General features: G+C 33.0%; 2 protein-coding genes and 1 long non-coding RNA gene across 5 annotated transcripts; 1 reads left to right on the top strand and 2 right to left on the bottom strand.

Annotated features, from left to right (window-relative positions):
- The first annotated feature begins 721 nt into the window (after positions 1 to 721).
- On the top strand, positions 722 to 6,845 carry LOC105223142 (biorientation of chromosomes in cell division protein 1-like 1). Of its 2 annotated transcripts, XR_007421784.1 has the most exons (6): positions 722 to 1,093; positions 1,164 to 2,056; positions 2,132 to 3,277; positions 3,348 to 4,055; positions 6,215 to 6,400; positions 6,604 to 6,845. XR_007421784.1 is itself a non-coding variant. In XM_049448923.1 (5 exons), exons 1-5 carry the CDS (start codon positions 858 to 860, stop codon positions 6,738 to 6,740), a joined length of 3,120 nt encoding a protein of 1,039 aa, XP_049304880.1. In that variant the 5' UTR covers positions 722 to 857; the 3' UTR covers positions 6,741 to 6,845. The 2 variants fall into 2 exon arrangements, 1 of the variants encoding a protein (XP_049304880.1); XM_049448923.1 differs by lacking the exon at positions 6,215 to 6,400.
- LOC125776514 (uncharacterized) lies at positions 5,511 to 6,663 on the bottom strand. The gene is made up of 2 exons (XR_007421785.1): positions 6,527 to 6,663; positions 5,511 to 5,755 (listed from the first exon to the last, which is right to left on the bottom strand). It is a non-coding gene; the product is annotated as an uncharacterized LOC125776514 (long non-coding RNA).
- A 1,233-nt stretch (positions 6,846 to 8,078) lies between the features above and the next one.
- On the bottom strand, positions 8,079 to 17,511 carry LOC105223141 (mitoferrin). 2 transcript variants are annotated; one of them, XM_049448928.1, is made up of 7 exons: positions 17,220 to 17,511; positions 16,522 to 17,096; positions 10,955 to 11,043; positions 10,724 to 10,848; positions 10,417 to 10,652; positions 10,192 to 10,353; positions 8,079 to 10,087 (listed from the first exon to the last, which is right to left on the bottom strand). In XM_049448928.1, the coding sequence occupies exons 2-7, from the start codon at positions 16,636 to 16,638 to the stop codon at positions 9,623 to 9,625; spliced, it is 1,194 nt and encodes a 397-aa protein (XP_049304885.1). In that variant the 5' UTR covers positions 16,639 to 17,096; positions 17,220 to 17,511; the 3' UTR covers positions 8,079 to 9,622. The 2 variants fall into 2 exon arrangements, with proteins under 2 accessions (XP_049304885.1, XP_049304884.1); XM_049448927.1 differs by having other exon boundaries at positions 16,522 to 17,118; positions 17,220 to 17,501.
- Positions 17,512 to 18,569: the final 1,058 nt, after the last annotated feature.

The raw sequence follows: 18,569 nt of genomic DNA on the forward strand, positions 1-18,569 counted from the left end.
TTAATTTTTTAATAAAAAAATTGTTAGGGTAATTTTTGGAGAAAATTATAAATAAATTGATATACACAAATCTTTAATATCAATTTAAAAAAAATCGAAAATATCCTATCATTTGAAAATTATAAGATTGTACAAATTAAACTGGTCTTATATGAAACTTCTTGCCTCAAGATTTTATTTATACACGTGTTTACATATGCTATATACATATACATATGTATGTATATAACAAATTTTAGTTTATATTTTCAGCTGCTTTATGTTGTATATCTCTATTTTAAACTAATAAAAAGTGTTTGGAACACACATAAATTTTGTTATAAGTTATCTTAACGTTTTTTACTTTTATGAGATTATATCTTAAATGGTACTTAACGGTAGGTTTGCAATGAAACTACAAGCAAGCACTTTGCAACTGGAAATCAACAAAAGGAATGACACTATTAAAATAAATATGTACTAGCTTAACACTAAAATTTTCAGAATAAAAAAAAAAACATTTTCAGAAGTGATTTTCGGTATTCTTTTAGTCTGCCCGCATTGATAATTATCTCATTTTTACATATTTTCTGTGGCTTCAAGATAGTAACATTGTTTTTTACTACAATATTACACCACTTTCCATTAACAATTTTAAAAACAATATTGTATTCAACAAATATTTGAAAATTCTACTTTGCGTGTGGGCGCAGTGTTATAAATTACTTATTTCACATTGTAGCATCTGGCAACACTACAATGTTTTTTTCAGGAGGCGTAGAAAAACAAAATAATTGAGTTTTGCTAAATGTTATTACAGAAAGTTCTGTTTTTATCAACTAATTTAATAAAAAAAACTTTTAAATTGAAGCACCACTATGGCTTCACATTTGGATCCTCAGCTTGAGGACCGAATTTTGCATGAGGTAAAGTCACAAGGTGTTTTCGATGAATTTCGCAAAGATTCTATGGCAGACGTGGACACCAAGCCTGCTTATCAAAATCTTCGTCAGCGCGTTGAAAGTACTGTGAAAAAGTTTCTATCCGAACAACAATGGACGCCGGACATGAATAAAAATCAATTACGTGAGAAATTGCGCAGACATATTACAGAGTAAGTCTATAAACCGTGTGGAGCTAGTTGTGGTGAAACATATTTACACTTTTCTTATTTGCTTCTGCAGATCTGGTTTTTTGGATGTAGGCGTGGAACGTATAGTTGATCAAGTAGTGAACCCGAAAATAGGCACCGTTTTTCAACCGCGTATTGAAGAAATTACATACAAATATTTAGGACTGCCACCACCACCCGTCAAACACGAACCGCCACCACCAATCATGCATCCATTACCACCATTACCATTGTCTGGACCGCCTTTGAAAATAGAAACCAGTAGCCTATTGCCAACTGGACTAGAACAAGTGAGTCCTGATTCCGATAAAGCGACAGTAAAATCAGAATGTTACGGAGACGACCCATCCGTCATGGATATGGACGTGGATGTTGATGATAAAACGGCAGACGAGGATGACGAGTCGCCACCTTTCGAACCACTTGTGAAATGCGTTGAACCAAATACAACTGTAAAGTCAGAGATTAAAAATGAAGATCCAGCTGATATGAAGCCACAATTGAACGACGTTAAAGTTGAAGCAATACCAAGCGGAAGTATGATAAAAGCTGAAACAGGTAATCAACAAGATTCAGAAACACAAGACACCTCCGTATCGGCAAATTCAACAGATCCCGAAATTGCGAAAAATGCCAACATTTCGTTTGGAACGGAAGCGCTATTATCGCAAGATTCTCAATTATCACAAGTGTCGAGTGACAGTAACATCTCTGACGTAACAGCGAATGCATCTCATAGTTTCATGGATAATTCTAGTACCCACAACACGCCGCAACAAACAATTTCTGATCAAACAGCAGCAGCTATTGAATTAGCCTCTGCGAATATTTCTGAGGAGGCACAGATGCCAAAATTCAGTGAAAATTCGTCGGAAATGTTAGGTGCAAAGTCAGCGCCGTCTGAGCTACATTTCGATATTAAAAAAGATGAGATTAAATTTGAAGGTATGTTGGGATCCATTAGTCCATTATATATATATATGTGTATTGTGAAATAACATTTTATTTATACATACATAGGTACTGAGCGAAAAACGAATTTATTGGAACAAGAAGGCGAATGTAATTCAGTAACTGGTGATGATATATCGACGAGACAAGTAAATACTATGGGTGAAAATTTAGAAAGTAAGGAGGCACCACATCACTTTGGTAATTTAACAATTGATACTGATGTGGAACGCATACAACCCACGGGCATCACAACACCTGCAGCGACACCTACGCCCACTCCTCTTGACAGCAGTTTCGGTTCCTCCTTAGAAGATGTAAGTACTCAACATTACAAAGAGGAAGTTGAAGTCGAACCGAAACCTGAATCTGCGAATGTAACAGATGAAGTATTTCCAATACCTATGCAAGAGCAGCGCGATAAAAAAGAAACAAGTACTTCACGAAATCACGGTTCCTCGTCATCGTCTTCGAGACACAAAAAACATTCGAAAGATAAGCGGCGATCGCACAGCTCTAAAGACAAGTATAAAGATCGGGATCGAAGCAAAAACAGGAGTCACGAGAAGGATAGGAGTAGTGATAGGGATAGAAGTAGCGATAAAAGTAGACATAGAGAGAAAGACAAGCACAGAGATAAAAAGAAGAACCACAAAGAGAAAGATAGAAGTAAGGATAGATCACGCACACATGACAAGAGTGTAAAGGACAAGAATGACAGCACCGAACGTAGCAGTAGCTCCAAGCGGTCTAGTTCCTCCACCGGCCGCTCACATGATACAAGTTCAAGTAACAAAAATGAAAAGCAAGTTACATCGAAACATTCGAACGCTTTCACATCTTCATCAAGTTCGTCCAGCCGATCCGAGAGCCACGACGCAAAGCGTGAGAAACGTGAAAATGAGAAGAAATATCATCGGAGCAGTTCGAACAACGGTAGTAGCTCAAAAAAAGATGATGGCAGTACAGAAACTACCAAAACTGAAGCGCCCGTTGATGATCACAATAGTGAAAAAGCGAATAAAGTGCGGCGACGTAAATCAACCGATTCGAATGACGAAGGAGGAAGTGCTAGTGGCGCTAATCGTAAAAATGGTGGCAGTGAGCACGAAAAAGTTGGTCAAAATACCATATCGAATAACAACGAGAAGAAACAAACTCAAGTTAAAGATACGACGAATTCTTCGCATAGTCCAAAAGGGAAGTCTAAAAGTGGTAAGTTTGAAACGAAAATTCCAAGAGAACTTTTTAGTCTACTAAAAATATACTTTATTTTTTGTTTCAGATCTCGAAGAGAAACCTGCAATCGCGTCAACTATGATAACCGAAGATGTAAGTACAAATGCGTTGGCGACACAACCACATGGCAATAAAGTAGTCATTTTAAGTGATATGCTCGAAAATCCCAACATTAATTTCATCGATCTGGGACCATCATCAGCCACTTATACTCACACCTCCGAAATGATTGTAAAAGATTGTCAAATAGACACCACATCAACTAAACGCGCTGTGACACCAGTTATATCGAATAGTCAAACTGCCACCGCGCTCATAAAAGAGGATGAGCTCCAGCTACTTTTCTTCGAAGAAGCAAGTGAACAGTTTTCAGATCGCTTGCGTTTAATAGATAATGCAATGGATCGCTGTCGTCGTGTGGTTAACAATCTACGTTTCGATTGTGTCAACGCGTTGTGCGACACCTACGAAGAACAGCAAAGTGATGGCGAGACAGGCGGCAGTGAAAGGCCACAAACCTGCGCTACTCTTACGATCGATTGTGTGCCCACCTATGCTGGAGAACGTGAATACTTCAACAGAGGCGAAAAAAGTGCGGATAGCCCAATCAGCAGCACGTTCGATGGCGTCTACGACTTGCATGGGAAACGTAAACGCAATAATAACGGCAGTCTTGTACAAAGTAAGCCCTCACCCACTCCATCCGATGCGAGCGCGAACTCCAAAGAAAATATGGCGTTGGATAAGAATGCCGGTAAGCTCCTATTACGCTTTGGCAACACACACATTTTGTTTTTGTAAATTTTTGCACTGTTAATGAATTTACTTAGTTCGCATTATTGTGTAACACATATTTTTTGTTCTATTTAAAAGTAATCTTTTATGAAATGTAGTATAGTAGTTGTTTTTTGCATGCTTCTAAAAATTATGTAAAAAGATCTGTGAAGCTAGAAATAAGCACGAATCTTTCACATGTATGGCCTTAATATTTTAACAGTAAGAATAAACTAAATATTTTATAAATACATATACCTTTAATACACCCTGTGTAAGTTTGCCACGAAGTTTAAATCACCCCCAAAAAAAAACGGACGGAACCCTGTATGAATTTGATTGACCAGCGTGGCGAGCTGAGTCAATTTAACCATGTCCGTCTGTCTGCATATATGCGAACTAGTCTCCCAATTTTTGAGTCATTGTTCTAAAACTATTTTATTTGAGCAATTATCTTCATGAATTTTGGCATAGATTATTGTACAAGAGGCAACGCTACAATATCTGAACATATTATTCAGAAACGACCGCTAGAGCATGTAGCTTCCATATATACTGACCGATCAAAATCAAGTAAAACATCTTTTTATACCCTTTCATGCTATGAAAAATACGTCCGTGAAGGGTATTATAAGGGAATGCAATCGAGGTTGGCATTTTTTATTGTTATTAGCAATTTGTTCTATAAATTATTTGTCACGATTTGAACATTTAAAAAGGAAAAATTTGGGTTACAGTTGTACCGTGCACAAACGAATTTTGTGCGACTCTAAGTAAAATACTTCTTTATTAAACATTATCTCTATTTTCCATTTTTATATGCATTTGTGTAAAAATTCCTTAGCCGTGATAATTTCAATAATTTGTTTTAATGTCAACAATTTTGTGCTGCCAAAAATTTCTTTTAATGTCAAAAACTTTGTTCTGCCAAAAAATTCGTTTACTGCTCCAAGTAAATTTATTATCTAGTTGAGCGTAATAAAAAATATTTTTGAGTATGTATTTTTGAAAAAATTAAAAAATATCCATTTACCAAATGCCATTGATTCAAACTTTATCTTTAATTAAAAAAAAAAAATTGCACAGTTATTTTGTTAGTCAATATTAGTTGAATATTTTTGATTTTTTTTATGGAACTGTGCACATTTTACGTCCTCAATGACTCATTTAAGAGCTTATTATACCCACTTGCAGGTTATAAAAAAGGGTTTTTTGTGATTTCTTTTTTTTGGAGCATTTTAATTTCATAAATAGATAAAAATAATATAAATTTACAGAATTGAATGTACTTGAATAAAAATAATAAATTATTTACATTATAATACATTAAATAAAGAACATTAAATTTAAAAATTTTGAATTCCCATAATCCCGTAACCGGTCTTCAGGAGAACCTCTGAAAAAATAACTGGCGATGAAGAAATTTTTTTTTATTATAGTCATATCAAATCCAAAAATCTTAAAAATTATTATTATTATAGATTTTTACAGGTAAATCAATAGGAAATATTTTGTTTTTTGTTAAAATGACGGTTTCCCCAAAAAGGTAGTTTTTTGTGAAAAGAGAGTGGCTTAAAAAATAGAAATTATTATTAAAAATATTATTCCTTTTATCATCGCCTGACTAATAGTGTAAAAATTTCAAGTTGTTTCACGTTGGTCCAGCTCTTCCCAAAAAATCTAAAAAAAAATGCTTTCAAAGTCTCGAGAACCGATTAAATTTTTTGTAAATTAACAAGTAGATATTATGCTTTAGGTATGCAATTTAAAAAATAACATTAAAATATAACCGGAAATTAACTTTTTACTTACAACAATTATTTTAGCTCTTACTCCTTTAATCAATTTATTTAATTTCAAAATCTACACTCTAATTATATTTATGAACTACTAATATTAGCGCTAAAAACTGGTGACATACATACGTACACACTCATTTTTTGCAAACTCACTCTAATTTTTCTAATTATAAATTAAAACAAAAATAAATGGTATTTTGAATTGTAAAAGAAATTTTGAAAACAAAAATATGGTAGAAAATTTTGTAAAAAATTTTAAATTGCTAATACTTATTCGATTAACAGTAATCACGTTGTTTTCTTTTATTTACTTTTCGCTCTATTCTTCATTGATTTTTAGATATGCATACAAATTAAATCAAAGAAAGCAAAACTCAATATGAAGCGTTTATTAGGTACTGGTAAAAATGTAGCGTCTACGCGTATCGCATGACCTAATAACATAGTCAGTCATAAAAGAGTTCATTAAAAAAAAAATGTAAACAAAAAACAAAAACAAAAATGTATATCCTACAAACCATGCTGGGTAAGCAATTTGTTAATTAATTTTGAAATGTTTTCAATTGATTATTTGAGTATTTTCCTTTTTCCGTTTAAATTACCTATGTGTCTCTTTATTTAAATATTTTAAATATAATCTGCCGCTACTTACTTTTCACCTACATGTTTTTGTGTATGTTCGTATTGATTTTCCGTTTCAAGCGACTTTAATGTGTGTGTCCTTTACAGATGAGGTGAAATGCGTTCGCCGCATTGCGTCTGTAAATAAATTGAGTCAACAGCGTTATAACAGTGAGGATCTGTACAAACCGCGTCCTGTTTTAAGTCAACGTTCACGTCGTAGAGGTATGGATACTATAATCTAGAAGTAGATGTTGTTTTATCGGCGGCTTAAAAAAATTATATTAAAAATTACAATTTATATACATTGCTTAAATAAAAAAAATATATATATATTTATACAAGTGAAACCAGTTTTTCATTTTGGCACTTTTGATAAAATAAGAAATGAAAAATATTTTTTTCTGTTGTAAATAAAAAATAAATTAAAACAAAGAAAATATAGATTTTTTAATAAAATACCCTTTAGAAATTTCTTTAAAATAATTTTACTTCATCTCATTAAAAAAATCGTTTCTACGAGTTATTTATGATCCATTTCGTTTTTCCTTGTAAAACTGTTGTTTTCCGGGACTTATCTACTACGCGGTACAATTTTTTCTGAAAAGCAATTAGCCCCTAATCACCAACAAAACTATTAAAAAGCTAGTAAAAGATAATACTAACTACTAGCCCGTTCATAACGCAATTTTGACTCAGAGGAATAGAGGTTCAGTGAAACTCAACAATGGCTTTACATTAATATTCGATTATTGCTATAATATACAAACGCCTCAACAACAACGCCCTAACATTTAATATTTTATACTTTGGATCACAACTCCTGCCAAATTTCATAGATATCGTGTCAAAAAAATACCGGATATGTTGATATAACAGCTAGAAATGAACGCGTGCAAAAAAACAGTATCTCAAAAACTGAGGGACTAATTCGCATATATACAGACAGACAGACATAATGAATATGGCTAAAACGACTCAGCTCGTCATCGTCATATTCTATAGGGTCTTCAACGTCTCCTTCGGGATATTGACGATTTTGTGGCAAACTTAATTTACCTAAAAAGGTTTTGGTGGCGACAATCTTTCAATAAAACTGCTGGTCATACTATTTTCATTTATTTTGATATTTTAATAATGCATACATATGTATTTTGGATACCAAAATCGCTTTCCGACTACCAGATAACTGTAGTGTTTTCCAAGCGGAGATCAAAGCAATAAATATATTTATATACACAGATAGTCAAGCGGCTTTCAAATCACTAAAGTCTCTTAGGTTTTCATCGAAGACAGTGAAATGGTCTGATCTGTTAGTGAGTCGAACTTCCGCAGTGATATGCCTGTAGGTGACTGTGAAGCATGAAGATGAACTAGCCAGAAGAGTCACCACCCTGCAATTAGACTCCGATAAAAGGAATATATGTACATATGTATATGCCTATTTCTACTTGTGGATATTAAATCGACAAATATGTTATAGATATATTTGAGTCTCATGTTACATCTCAAATTTTATTGTCGCAAAATTGCTAATACCACATTTGTCCCTCCCGCGCCCCATTAAATGAAAAAGCAAAGCATACATTTTGGCGAAAAGACTATTTTTTCAGCTTTTCTGTTCTCTGACAAGGTTGTGTAATTTAATAACAATAAAATTTTTAAGTTAGCATATATTAAGAGTTTACATTTAATATAATTTAAAATAATATTAACAATTTTCATATCTTGCAGTCACCACGCTAAAACCACAATCTAATTATGTAGAATGAAAACAAAAATGTATTGACAAGACCTGTCTTTCAAGTAGCAAAATGAGCATCATCTTCTTAACTCCGAACATATAAGGCGTGTATGGTGTAATATATATGTAATCACAGTAGAAATTCTCTTGCAACGTTTGTAACTATGTGTGTTTAATTGTGTGTATGTATGTATGTTGTTAGGAAGTGTTGTCGATTCCATGTAGTAGCGTGGTAATGGCAAAATAATAGTTTCAACTTGCTGCTAGATCGCGCTGCACCTGAACTTAAACGCAGTTCGATGCCGTGACTTGTATTTTTATGCACTCGTATAGTTGTGTTGTGAATTTCTTGGAAATTCAAAATGCTGCTAACGAGTATTGTGCCTACAACTACGCATGGCGTCATTTCTTGTTTTTCTGTTCATGTGATTTTATTTTTCTTCTTTTTTTTCCTTTTATATATATATGTATAAACTAGGTTTATTTAGTGTATTGTAATTAGATTACAAGTTGATGCTCTTTTGCAAAGATTTTATTGTGTAGAGTAAACACGTAGTGATTTTTCGAATTGATTTCACTTTCCGAATTGATAATTTTATTTTTTTTTTTATTTTTACAAACATGAATTTTTACACCGCAAATAATGTGCGGACGGGGGAGAGGGGGAGCGCGCATCGTGCCGCAAGGTATGGTTGCTGAGCAGGGGTGTAGCTAAAGACTTGCATATTTACATAATACTATATAAGGGTCGTTTTATCCAAGAGTTGGCGAAATGTTCCAACCTGTTGCCAGCACAATTAAAGCCGAAGGGTTTTAGCACTGGTTCGATTCTTCTCTCTTTAGTAGTATAGATATTTTATATAATCTATAACGTTAATTTTAATTTGTCTTCTGTTTTTCTTCATTGAGCTTCTTTTGTATGCGGTTTATGCAACAGGCAGGCGATGGGTATTTAAACACCGCACAAACAAAAAATAACATTTATCACATTCATCACCATTAAACAAAACTTTCGCCAGTTAGATACCGTTCTTGAGCACTCTTTTGGTAGTCTTTAGTCTTCTCAGATAGGAAGGAATTTGGGGTGACTCGCAGTGTGACGGTCCACGTCGACACTGTTAAACACATCACCCCGCCCAACTGCACGCACCACACCTCACAATAAAGACACGCCAAAAATAAATAAATATACACGCACACGCCAGCGTTGCCAAATACGGTAATAAAGTTGTCTGTTGTATTAACGTACGCTCCACGCTGGTATTGAGTCGTCGCTTGATAACTAGATTTTTGTTGAGTTTTGTATATTACAATATTTTGTTTCGTTTCATGTTGCTCCCCTCTCTCCGACACTCGTTCTATTTCTGAGTATCACTCTTTGAATTACGGACTCGAGTATCCCCGTTCAAATGGTCGCGTACTTTTCACATCCGTATGCCTGGTGTGTAGATTTAATGCGGATGTCGTCACATTACTAGGCAGTTCACATACGCTTTTGATCGCCGTAGCACTACTTGGCGCTAGCCCAGCTGTCGCTCCACCCGCGCTGCTGCTACTGGGCGCTGTGGCTGTTGTTGCACTTGGACTTGTTGGTAGCTCCTCCACGGCATCAGCCGTTGTTACTGGCAGCACGTAGGCTGTCTTCTCAGCGGGTTCCACCATATCGTCTCGTCGCTGCAACGCATTCTTGCCCGTGATCGATGACTTGTAGGTGCTGTGATTGGAGCCAGCCAAGTAGAATTTAAAGAATTCATATGTAGACCAGCAAATTGCGGTAGCGGGCATGGAGTACAACACGCGCGCCAACATGCCACGGAAGAAGCCTTTCACGCCAGCCACGGCGTAGATCTGCAAACAAAGTTAAGCAATTAAATGATTACATTGCACATTGGAAGGGAGAAATTTGACTTGAAGGTTGTTTAAACACACATAGTAACCACTACTTTCATTACCTGCCGTATTGCTTCACCCATGCCCTTCGTGAGCCCATTCTCCTGTGTATTTAACAACGTTTTCACCACATCCAGTGGCGTTGTGAAGGCAGCAGCGGTTGCACCAGCTGCGCCACCGGCCACCATATGAACTACGGGACTATATCTTCGTTCATGATTCAACTGTTGGAAAGTAAATAATTATTATTTTTTTATATAAATGCCGCCATTTGAATTGGTATTTACCATATTTTGAAAAAATTCGTATGTGGCAAAATGTATTGTCTGATATGGTATATTCATCACTAGCTGTGTGGAGTACGATCTGTAGAATGCTTGGATGCCCTCAGTACGATATACGTCCTTCATACAGCTAATAACTGAATTATACTTTGAATTGTACATTTGCATGCGTTGTTTTATCACTTCCGTGGGATTCGATACAGCATCATGTATGAGTGTCGCTATAGCACCGGACGCCACTACAGATTAAAATCAAAAAATTTGTATTCGTAAGAACATTAATATAGTATATATGAAATATTATACTCACTATAATTGACATGATTGTTGGTGGTGAATTTAGTCAGGAGCTCTTTCGTCATTTCGTAGGAACCAAAGTACAGCGCATGTGCGGGTCCGGCGCCAGCAACAACAGCGGAGACACCACGTATGGGTCTGTAGCAGCAGGCCATCAATAGTTATGAAAAACAATATGGAATTGCCAAAATTTTATCAGTATGGAAGATAACAAAAATGGCTTGTAAAGTAGCAATTAACTCACCTCATAATACCCTCTTTCTTGATCATGTTCTTGAAGGTGGTGCTGATGTCATAATTGGAAGTGACTGGCGATAAACTTTGCATTCTTGTCTGAAATTATATATGTATACGTGTACAAACAATGATGATAAGGTTTAATAATAAAGAGTATCTTATATGCAGGTCGTAGAATGAAATGTGAACCTATACATAATTGAGAAAATACATTTTTAAGTCTGTTATTTATTATTTGAAATTTATTTTGCGTACGAAAATAATGAGGTTGGAGTCGATATTGATGTAAATACATATGTCTGTATAAATATTATGTTTATGGGATAGTATGCGATATTGGTTTTGAATACGCACTCGCTTGTATCCATATGTACATATATATAAATGCGTATATTATTTTTATGGACTGAGTGATGTAGCGGTATTGATTGTTCACCAATACTTCATCTAATGGGGCAACTACAGAAACGTAATTGCAATGAAAATTAAGCCTATTTTTATTTCATATTGATTTTTTGGTCTATACAACTGTAATTTACAAAATTGTGTGGTGAGGTGTTAACCTTTGATGCTACACTTAGTTGTTTTTAAGTACTTAGTAATTGTGGTCTCCCATTTTCATTCGTAAATAAAGCGGCTTTTACGCAATTTCCTAATCTAAATTAATATGAAAAGTTCTCTACATCAAGTTGCTGCACTTCAGGTCGGTGCACAGCAGAAGCCGGTCGTCGAGTGCAGTTTTTGATTGTAGATAGATGCATAAATCGTGTATGTATGTATATATGTCCACCAGTTGGTGGTAAAAATGTCGTGTGCTCTGAAAAGGCAATTGATTTAAACAAACAACGCCCAGTTATCACTAATCAAACAAAAACAAAATATTATTTATAATGCTGTTACGTCCCTTGAAATGTTCTTAAAAAACAAGAAAAATTTAGTATATTATATAGTTGGGGAACGGGCAGTAAAAACTTATCTAACATTGAAATCTTAAACGACACTTGCGTGGTTTCCTAGAATCGTTATATATGCCTACACCACAATCGTCATATCGAATTGGGAAACAAAATATATTTGTACCTATGTTAGAATAGATAGACGACGATTGATTGGCATGATGCAGGAAAAATGATATCGTGAAAAGTATAACGATTGTGTGAGCTGAGTAGTGTTTGTAGTTGCTAAAATTTCATTGATATATGTATATGAAAGTAGAAAATTGCTCTCTAAAGTGTTAATTAAGTAATTTAATAAATAAAATTTTCAATTATCGAAGTAGGAAAGTATTGACAAAACGAAGTGTATTATATTATAGGTTATATAATAGGCACGAACCAAATACAATGTATATAAAGCAGTATGCATATAAAATATGTACTTTCACGTTAGACATAGCATTTGCAAAGGAGCTTGGAAAATATGCACACAAAGAAAGCGTACTTAAAAGCAATTTTAAACTGAACTTCGCTTTGTGTTCGAGCATATTTGAAAATGTTAATTATTTTTCAATGTTTTATAATGACCCTAACGAAAAATAAATAAAAAACCAAAGAAAAAAATTTGCACCGCAGCTACAATTCCCTTCACAAATTATTTTTCCGTACAACAACTTTTTTATCGTTTCGCTTTTCTGTTTTTATGGCAGCTACATATCGCTCATTTGCTGCAAGACCGGCATAGATCAAAAAACGTGATTTTTGAGTTAATGCTGCAGAATTGTTCGTTATATCATACTTCATGTTGAGTGAAAAATTCATTTGAATACCTCTTATGTATATGCTCCGCTTGAGAAGAGGTGTAAGGTTGGAGTCACCGTGTAAGGTTGTAGTCAGTTGAAAACTTTAAACGCGTTTTCTGGAGAATCGATTTTTTTGACTTATGCCGGTCTTGCAGCAAATGAGCGATATGTCCTTATATGCTATAGTAGTCAGATCGAAAAAAAATTGTTTGGTATTGTAGCGTTGCTTTGGACAATAATCTAAGCCAAATTTCGTGATTATATCTCGTCAAATAAAAATTATTCCATACAAGGACTTAATATTGATCGTTCACCTTATATGACAGCCATGGCTAAATCGAGTCAGCTCGTCACGCCCATCATTTATACTATATATATTTTATAAAGTCGTCGACGTTTCCTTTTAGATATTTCAAACATTAGGGTATATAAATAGGAAATACTATGAAGTATAATATAAAAATATTTTTTCATGGATGCAAAGTATAACATACAAACGTGCATAGGTAAAAATGTTATGTTCTATGTATTAGTTATAGAGAAATTAAGAAGAGGTGACAAAGGCGTCAACAAATGCTAAGCCCTATACATACACATGTAGCTATTCTAACAAGATCGCGCAAAAATGTATAAAATAAAATGAAAATACAAAAACAAGAACAAACTAACCGAAAAATCACGCACATGAATTTTTCTACTATTATATGCCATGACGGCGAGTATAAGCAGTTAATGTTGTGTATAGTAGATATAGTATTTTCATGTGTGTTTAGCGAAATCGATAACTCGCACCTAGCATAGCATAGAGATTATGTGTATTTAAGAAAAGTTAAAGAATCCAAGAGAGGCTACGTAACATTATGCGAGAAATAGTTTTGAAAAGCGCTGTAAGCGTGAATAAACACTTATTTATAACCGCCCATTTTTTATAAACACACGGACACTTCTACCTACCATATATGTACATATAGTATATAGCCAACTTTGAGGTTACGTAACATTATGCGAGAAATATGTAGTTTTGAAATGCACTGTAAGCGTGAATAAGCACTTATTTATAACCGACCATTTTTTTATAAATACACGGACATATATATTATATAGACAACTTTGTAGGTATAACCCAATAAATAATAAGTTGCGCTATACTTCTACTTCTATAACCGAATAATGCACGCGAGGCTCATTCATGAGCACGAATATAACATAGAATACATAGTATATATAAATTTATATTAAATGATTTAAATGTATATTTAATAGACACAAATTCATATACCCAACTATGTACATACATATGTGTGTATATGCGTATTTATAATAATGCAAATTACTGTAATCAAAAGTAAGAAAAAATTAAAAGATAATTACTAGGCATCAAGACATGACAGTAAAAAATGCCAGTACAATTGTTGTTGCGCACTTTATTACCTCAGTGGAAAAAACAACAACAACAACAATAATAATAACATGCACTCATTCAATTACAATCGCGGAAAGTAAAAACATACAAACATACAGACATATATATATGTACATATACATATATACATACATGCCTACATACATATATACTATATACAAACGTACTACAGTGTTGCGTACTTATGTATTGGAGCAGAAGCCACGATAAATTACGATTAAACAAACACTTCACAATTGCTTCTTATTTTTTGCAAATTGTAGCATGATAAGCACATTATTCTATATTTTTTAAATTTTTTTTGTTGATCCAACTAATAGTGCGGGTGGCATGTAAGAAGATGAACTTGTGAAATTAGTTTCAAGCTCTATATATTGTCGACTAGTCATCTACAAGTATATGCCTTTATATATTATTTTGCATTGTTATGCAAAAGCACATCGCTTTAAATTTACAACAATTTATCAGAACAAGGCATGTTGTGGGCCTCAATAAATGTACAGATGATTCTGAGAAACATTTATGGGGATTTCTACAAATGTCAACATTTTGTTTACTGAATTGTTTAATTTTCTGATCACATATGAAATAAATTTGTGTATTTTTTTCTTTTGCATACTATTCCTATGTGTATTTCATGGTGAACCCCCAATTAATTATATAAGACACTGAAGCATGGTAATTATATTACATTTTTATCAAAGCAAATTTGTATATAGAGGATGACTATAATAAAAAGTGAACATAAGAGGCATGTACATACACATTGTATACTTTGGCACATAGAAAATCATCAACCAGCAATATTAACCCAAGTTACGAAATAGAATTATGATTCATAAATATCTAAAACTTTCGAAAAATAAAATATTCCATATTATATTGTAATTGTTGGACATTTTGTTTGACATAAATGTTACAACGAATATACATATGTACGTAAATTCCCACTTATCATTATCTACGTCATAGTCGCATAAGTTTTTATTTTGTAGCAAACTAACAATTCAGAAGAATTAACGCGCTCACCTTATCTAAAAAATAATATAATACAGCATTAGATTTTAAAGTAACAAATTTAATTCACATAAAATAGGTTCTAGATCTAGTTATTATCTTATCATGTAGCAGTTAGCAGTCAGGTACATTGTTGGCCAAATACTCTAGTAGCCGATAAGCATACTTCAGCCAAAAATAATTAACCAACGTGCAATCTCAAACTCTATCTACGTACAAACATATGTATATAAAAAATAAATCGAGCGTTTTTACCGACTCATAATCATGTTTTGGGACATAAGCACCTGAACGTGAATTATATTGAAATATATGAAATTCCACTAGCATAAATGAGTCGTATCGAAAATGGCAGAGCAATTTAACAATATTTATTGCACCTCACATAAAAATATTACTGTCATACATTGTACAATTATTAAAAAATTTAAATAATAATGGCAGGAATGTGCAAAAATTTTAAAAAATACTAATAAATCATTTATTGAAATTGAGAGTAGCTGCGGTAAATTCAAAAAGAACTATAAATGATCAGCAGGACGAGCTGAGTTGACTTAGCCATGTCCGCCTATTTGTGTAAACCCGAATTAATTTTTCTGAGACATTGATCTGAAATTTTGGAGTCATCTCCAGAAAGCGGCTTATTTGTCGGAGCTATGTATATGTGATATCGGAGCGATATAACATATAGCTGCCATACTACTGAACGATCAAACTGAAGTCCTTTTTTGATTTGACAAAAATTAATATCCAAAGCATCGCGCTAATCTTCGATCGTATTGTTCAGCATAAATATATTTATATACACTTATATGCCATAAGTTGACGTTTTTCTGGTTTTTCTAATTTATGCTTAAATGCATTTTTTTCAAAATAAAAAATCTGCAATTACTGTTATTATCAATAATAATTTTGCACAACAAACATTTAACCGCAGATGGGGTTGATAGTTTATGCTTAGTCAATGATTTTACAACACACCTGTTTTCATACTAACAATTACACCTGCTTCCACAATCCTTAACCAACCAAACATCTGCTGATGCATTAAAATAATTTCTTTTGCACTTATTTATACATAAAAAAACATCCGAGCACGCATTCATTACCAATAATAAATAGACATACCCATCTATGTTCTGGTATGTCATGCCGAAATCGAACGAACCAAAAAAAAAATAACATTTTTGTATAGGAAGAAAAACAACAATAAAGCAGCCAACAAAGAGGAAAGAATTACATCACGACGCTTAAATGTGAGGTTAGGACAGCGTTGCTAACAGCTGAGCAGTCAGCTTTCAACCGCTGGTTTGCAACAAAAACTAAATTAAATCGATTGGTTTAGCATTAAATTAATTTCACATATAATTTTTTAAAGCACTTGACAAAAACTCACCTTAACCGAATCCAATGGATACATAACACAATGTTCCAATACGCCCGCAATTGCTCCGGCTGTCATATTAATGCTCACACTGGTAGTGGGTAATGATTCGTAGTCGTCCATATTCATTGCGATTGTAGCAAAATCAGTAGTAATTCAATAAGAACGTAATGTAGCTATTAAGCTGCTATACAGATTCAATAATTAATTGCTTTAAATGTCGCTATTTTAACCAATTATATGCACTATATACGCCTGTAAACAAACTGCCTTTACAACAAAAAAGGCAAAAATTTGCCTCCTATGAATGGCTATTCTGATCCCAAACGCTGCCGTCCGATTTCTGCGCGTCACTAACCGTTTGCAATGTGTTTTCACTCTTTGCCGAGCGAATAACGATGCCAATACACAACCACCACCACCTTGTACTCCCTTCCAATTGTCCACGAACTGTAGTTGTCACTTGCTCTACTGCTTATTCCCAGATTTTCTCTCCACTGCTGCGCTATTGTTTCTTTTGCTTTGGCGGTTAATTTCCTCCACGTTTTCCACTTTCTTACTTTCCACGCTATCGACAACTTACTTTTCTGTAATTGATAACAGCAACAGCTTTATTAAAGAATAAAAAAAAACATTACACATAATTTTTGCCGCTCATTTATTGCTTCAAACCATTGTAGACTTCAGCATGTTTGCTAAAATGTATTTACCTGTTTATACGGCCTGAATTTCGCAAGTTCTATGTGAACACAAATCTCAATACTCTATTAGCACAATCAGAAGTTATTTGGAAAGCCAGAAGTTTTATTATATAAAAATTTTACAAAATCTCTCCGAGTAGCAATGTAAAAGTTCAAAGCTATCTTTTTAGTTACTCAAATTGTAATGAAATTACTTTTTATTGAGCGCAGTATATCTTTGCGCTCAGGTTTGACTCTGATCGCGGAATTAAACACATGCACGCCCAACTTAATTTTGCACTTGGAAAGACGACATACATCGCTTTTCCTTAATCTTTTGTATTCTGCTTTACGATAATTTTTCGTAAATTTGAAGAATGTCAAAACATTTAAATATACCGTGTTGCCATTCGATGCTTTTATTATACACGTATAAGTATATCACATGCAGATGTCGCTGGCATACATTTTCGCATAAAGTTGGAATTCAATTTATTAATTTTACGTAATAAAGAATATTGTTCATATTTTTTTTTTGTAATGACAAAGTTATATTAGTATACTGTAATGAAATTTTGGTAAAAAAGCAGGGCTCATGCTAACCTCCAGTTATTGTGTATGAGCTAACATTACTCAACATTTTTTGAAATTTCCGTACGATTTTTTTTGAAGTAGAAAAATATTTATTAATACAAAATTTAATCTACCAGAAGAAGAAGTAAATAAATTGGAGTATTCTTTTATAATTAATTTAAAATTTTTTACGTTATGAAAATTATTACTATATTACATTATGTTAATCAAATTAATATTAAAATAAATATTTAATAATTACAAAAAAAGAATAAGAAGGCTAAAAATATAAATATATAAATGATAGCAAATTAATAATAAAATGAAGCATACTAAATAAAATGAAGCATACTATTTAATTAAAAAGTGATTTAAATTTTAACTAAAATTATTAAATTAATTCAATGATAAAAAAATAATAATTTTTAAAGCAAAAAAAAAAAATAAGTTAAAAAAAATAAATAAAAAAAAATAAATAAAAAAATAGAAATACAAAATAAATTGTTCCATTTTATTTATATCGTATTATATGTAAATAGAATTTTCAACAAAAAAATATATGTACATAAGTAAACAAATGATTGAAAATTTATAAAAAGTGTGAATAAAACTAATTACTATGAGATTTTATAAAAAATGTTATACATACATATAAAATAATAATTAGCTGCCATTTTCATTATTTTTTGTATTGCCATATATTTTTAAATAATTTTTTAACTGTCACTCTCAAAAAAAGTCTTTTTGGCAAACTGAATTAAAAAAGTAAATACAAAAATTAATTTTATCCTAATCATATATAAAGCA

This window comes from Bactrocera dorsalis, chromosome 2 (genome assembly GCF_023373825.1).
Source record: "Bactrocera dorsalis isolate Fly_Bdor chromosome 2, ASM2337382v1, whole genome shotgun sequence".
Classification (NCBI taxonomy): Eukaryota; Metazoa; Arthropoda; class Insecta; order Diptera; family Tephritidae; genus Bactrocera; species Bactrocera dorsalis.

What these genes read in the sequence shown, in the direction of transcription:
- LOC105223141 (XM_049448928.1), bottom strand. Translation starts at nt 16,638, where the DNA reads ATGAATATGGACGACTACGAATCATTACCCACTACCAGTGTGAGCATT. An exon ending in AAGAAAGAGGGTATTATGAG is followed by an intron (nt 10,849 to 10,954) that starts GTGAGTTAATTG and finishes CTGCTGCTACAG; the next exon opens with ACCCATACGTGGTGTCTCCG. An exon ending in TGGGTGAAGCAATACGGCAG is followed by an intron (nt 10,088 to 10,191) that starts GTAATGAAAGTA and finishes CTTTGTTTGCAG; the next exon opens with ATCTACGCCGTGGCTGGCGT.
- LOC105223142 (XM_049448923.1), top strand. Translation starts at nt 858, where the DNA reads ATGGCTTCACATTTGGATCCTCAGCTTGAGGACCGAATTTTGCATGAG. An exon ending in TTGCGCAGACATATTACAGA is followed by an intron (nt 1,094 to 1,163) that starts GTAAGTCTATAA and finishes TTGCTTCTGCAG; the next exon opens with ATCTGGTTTTTTGGATGTAG. An exon ending in AAAAGGGAAGTCTAAAAGTG is followed by an intron (nt 3,278 to 3,347) that starts GTAAGTTTGAAA and finishes TTTTTGTTTCAG; the next exon opens with ATCTCGAAGAGAAACCTGCA.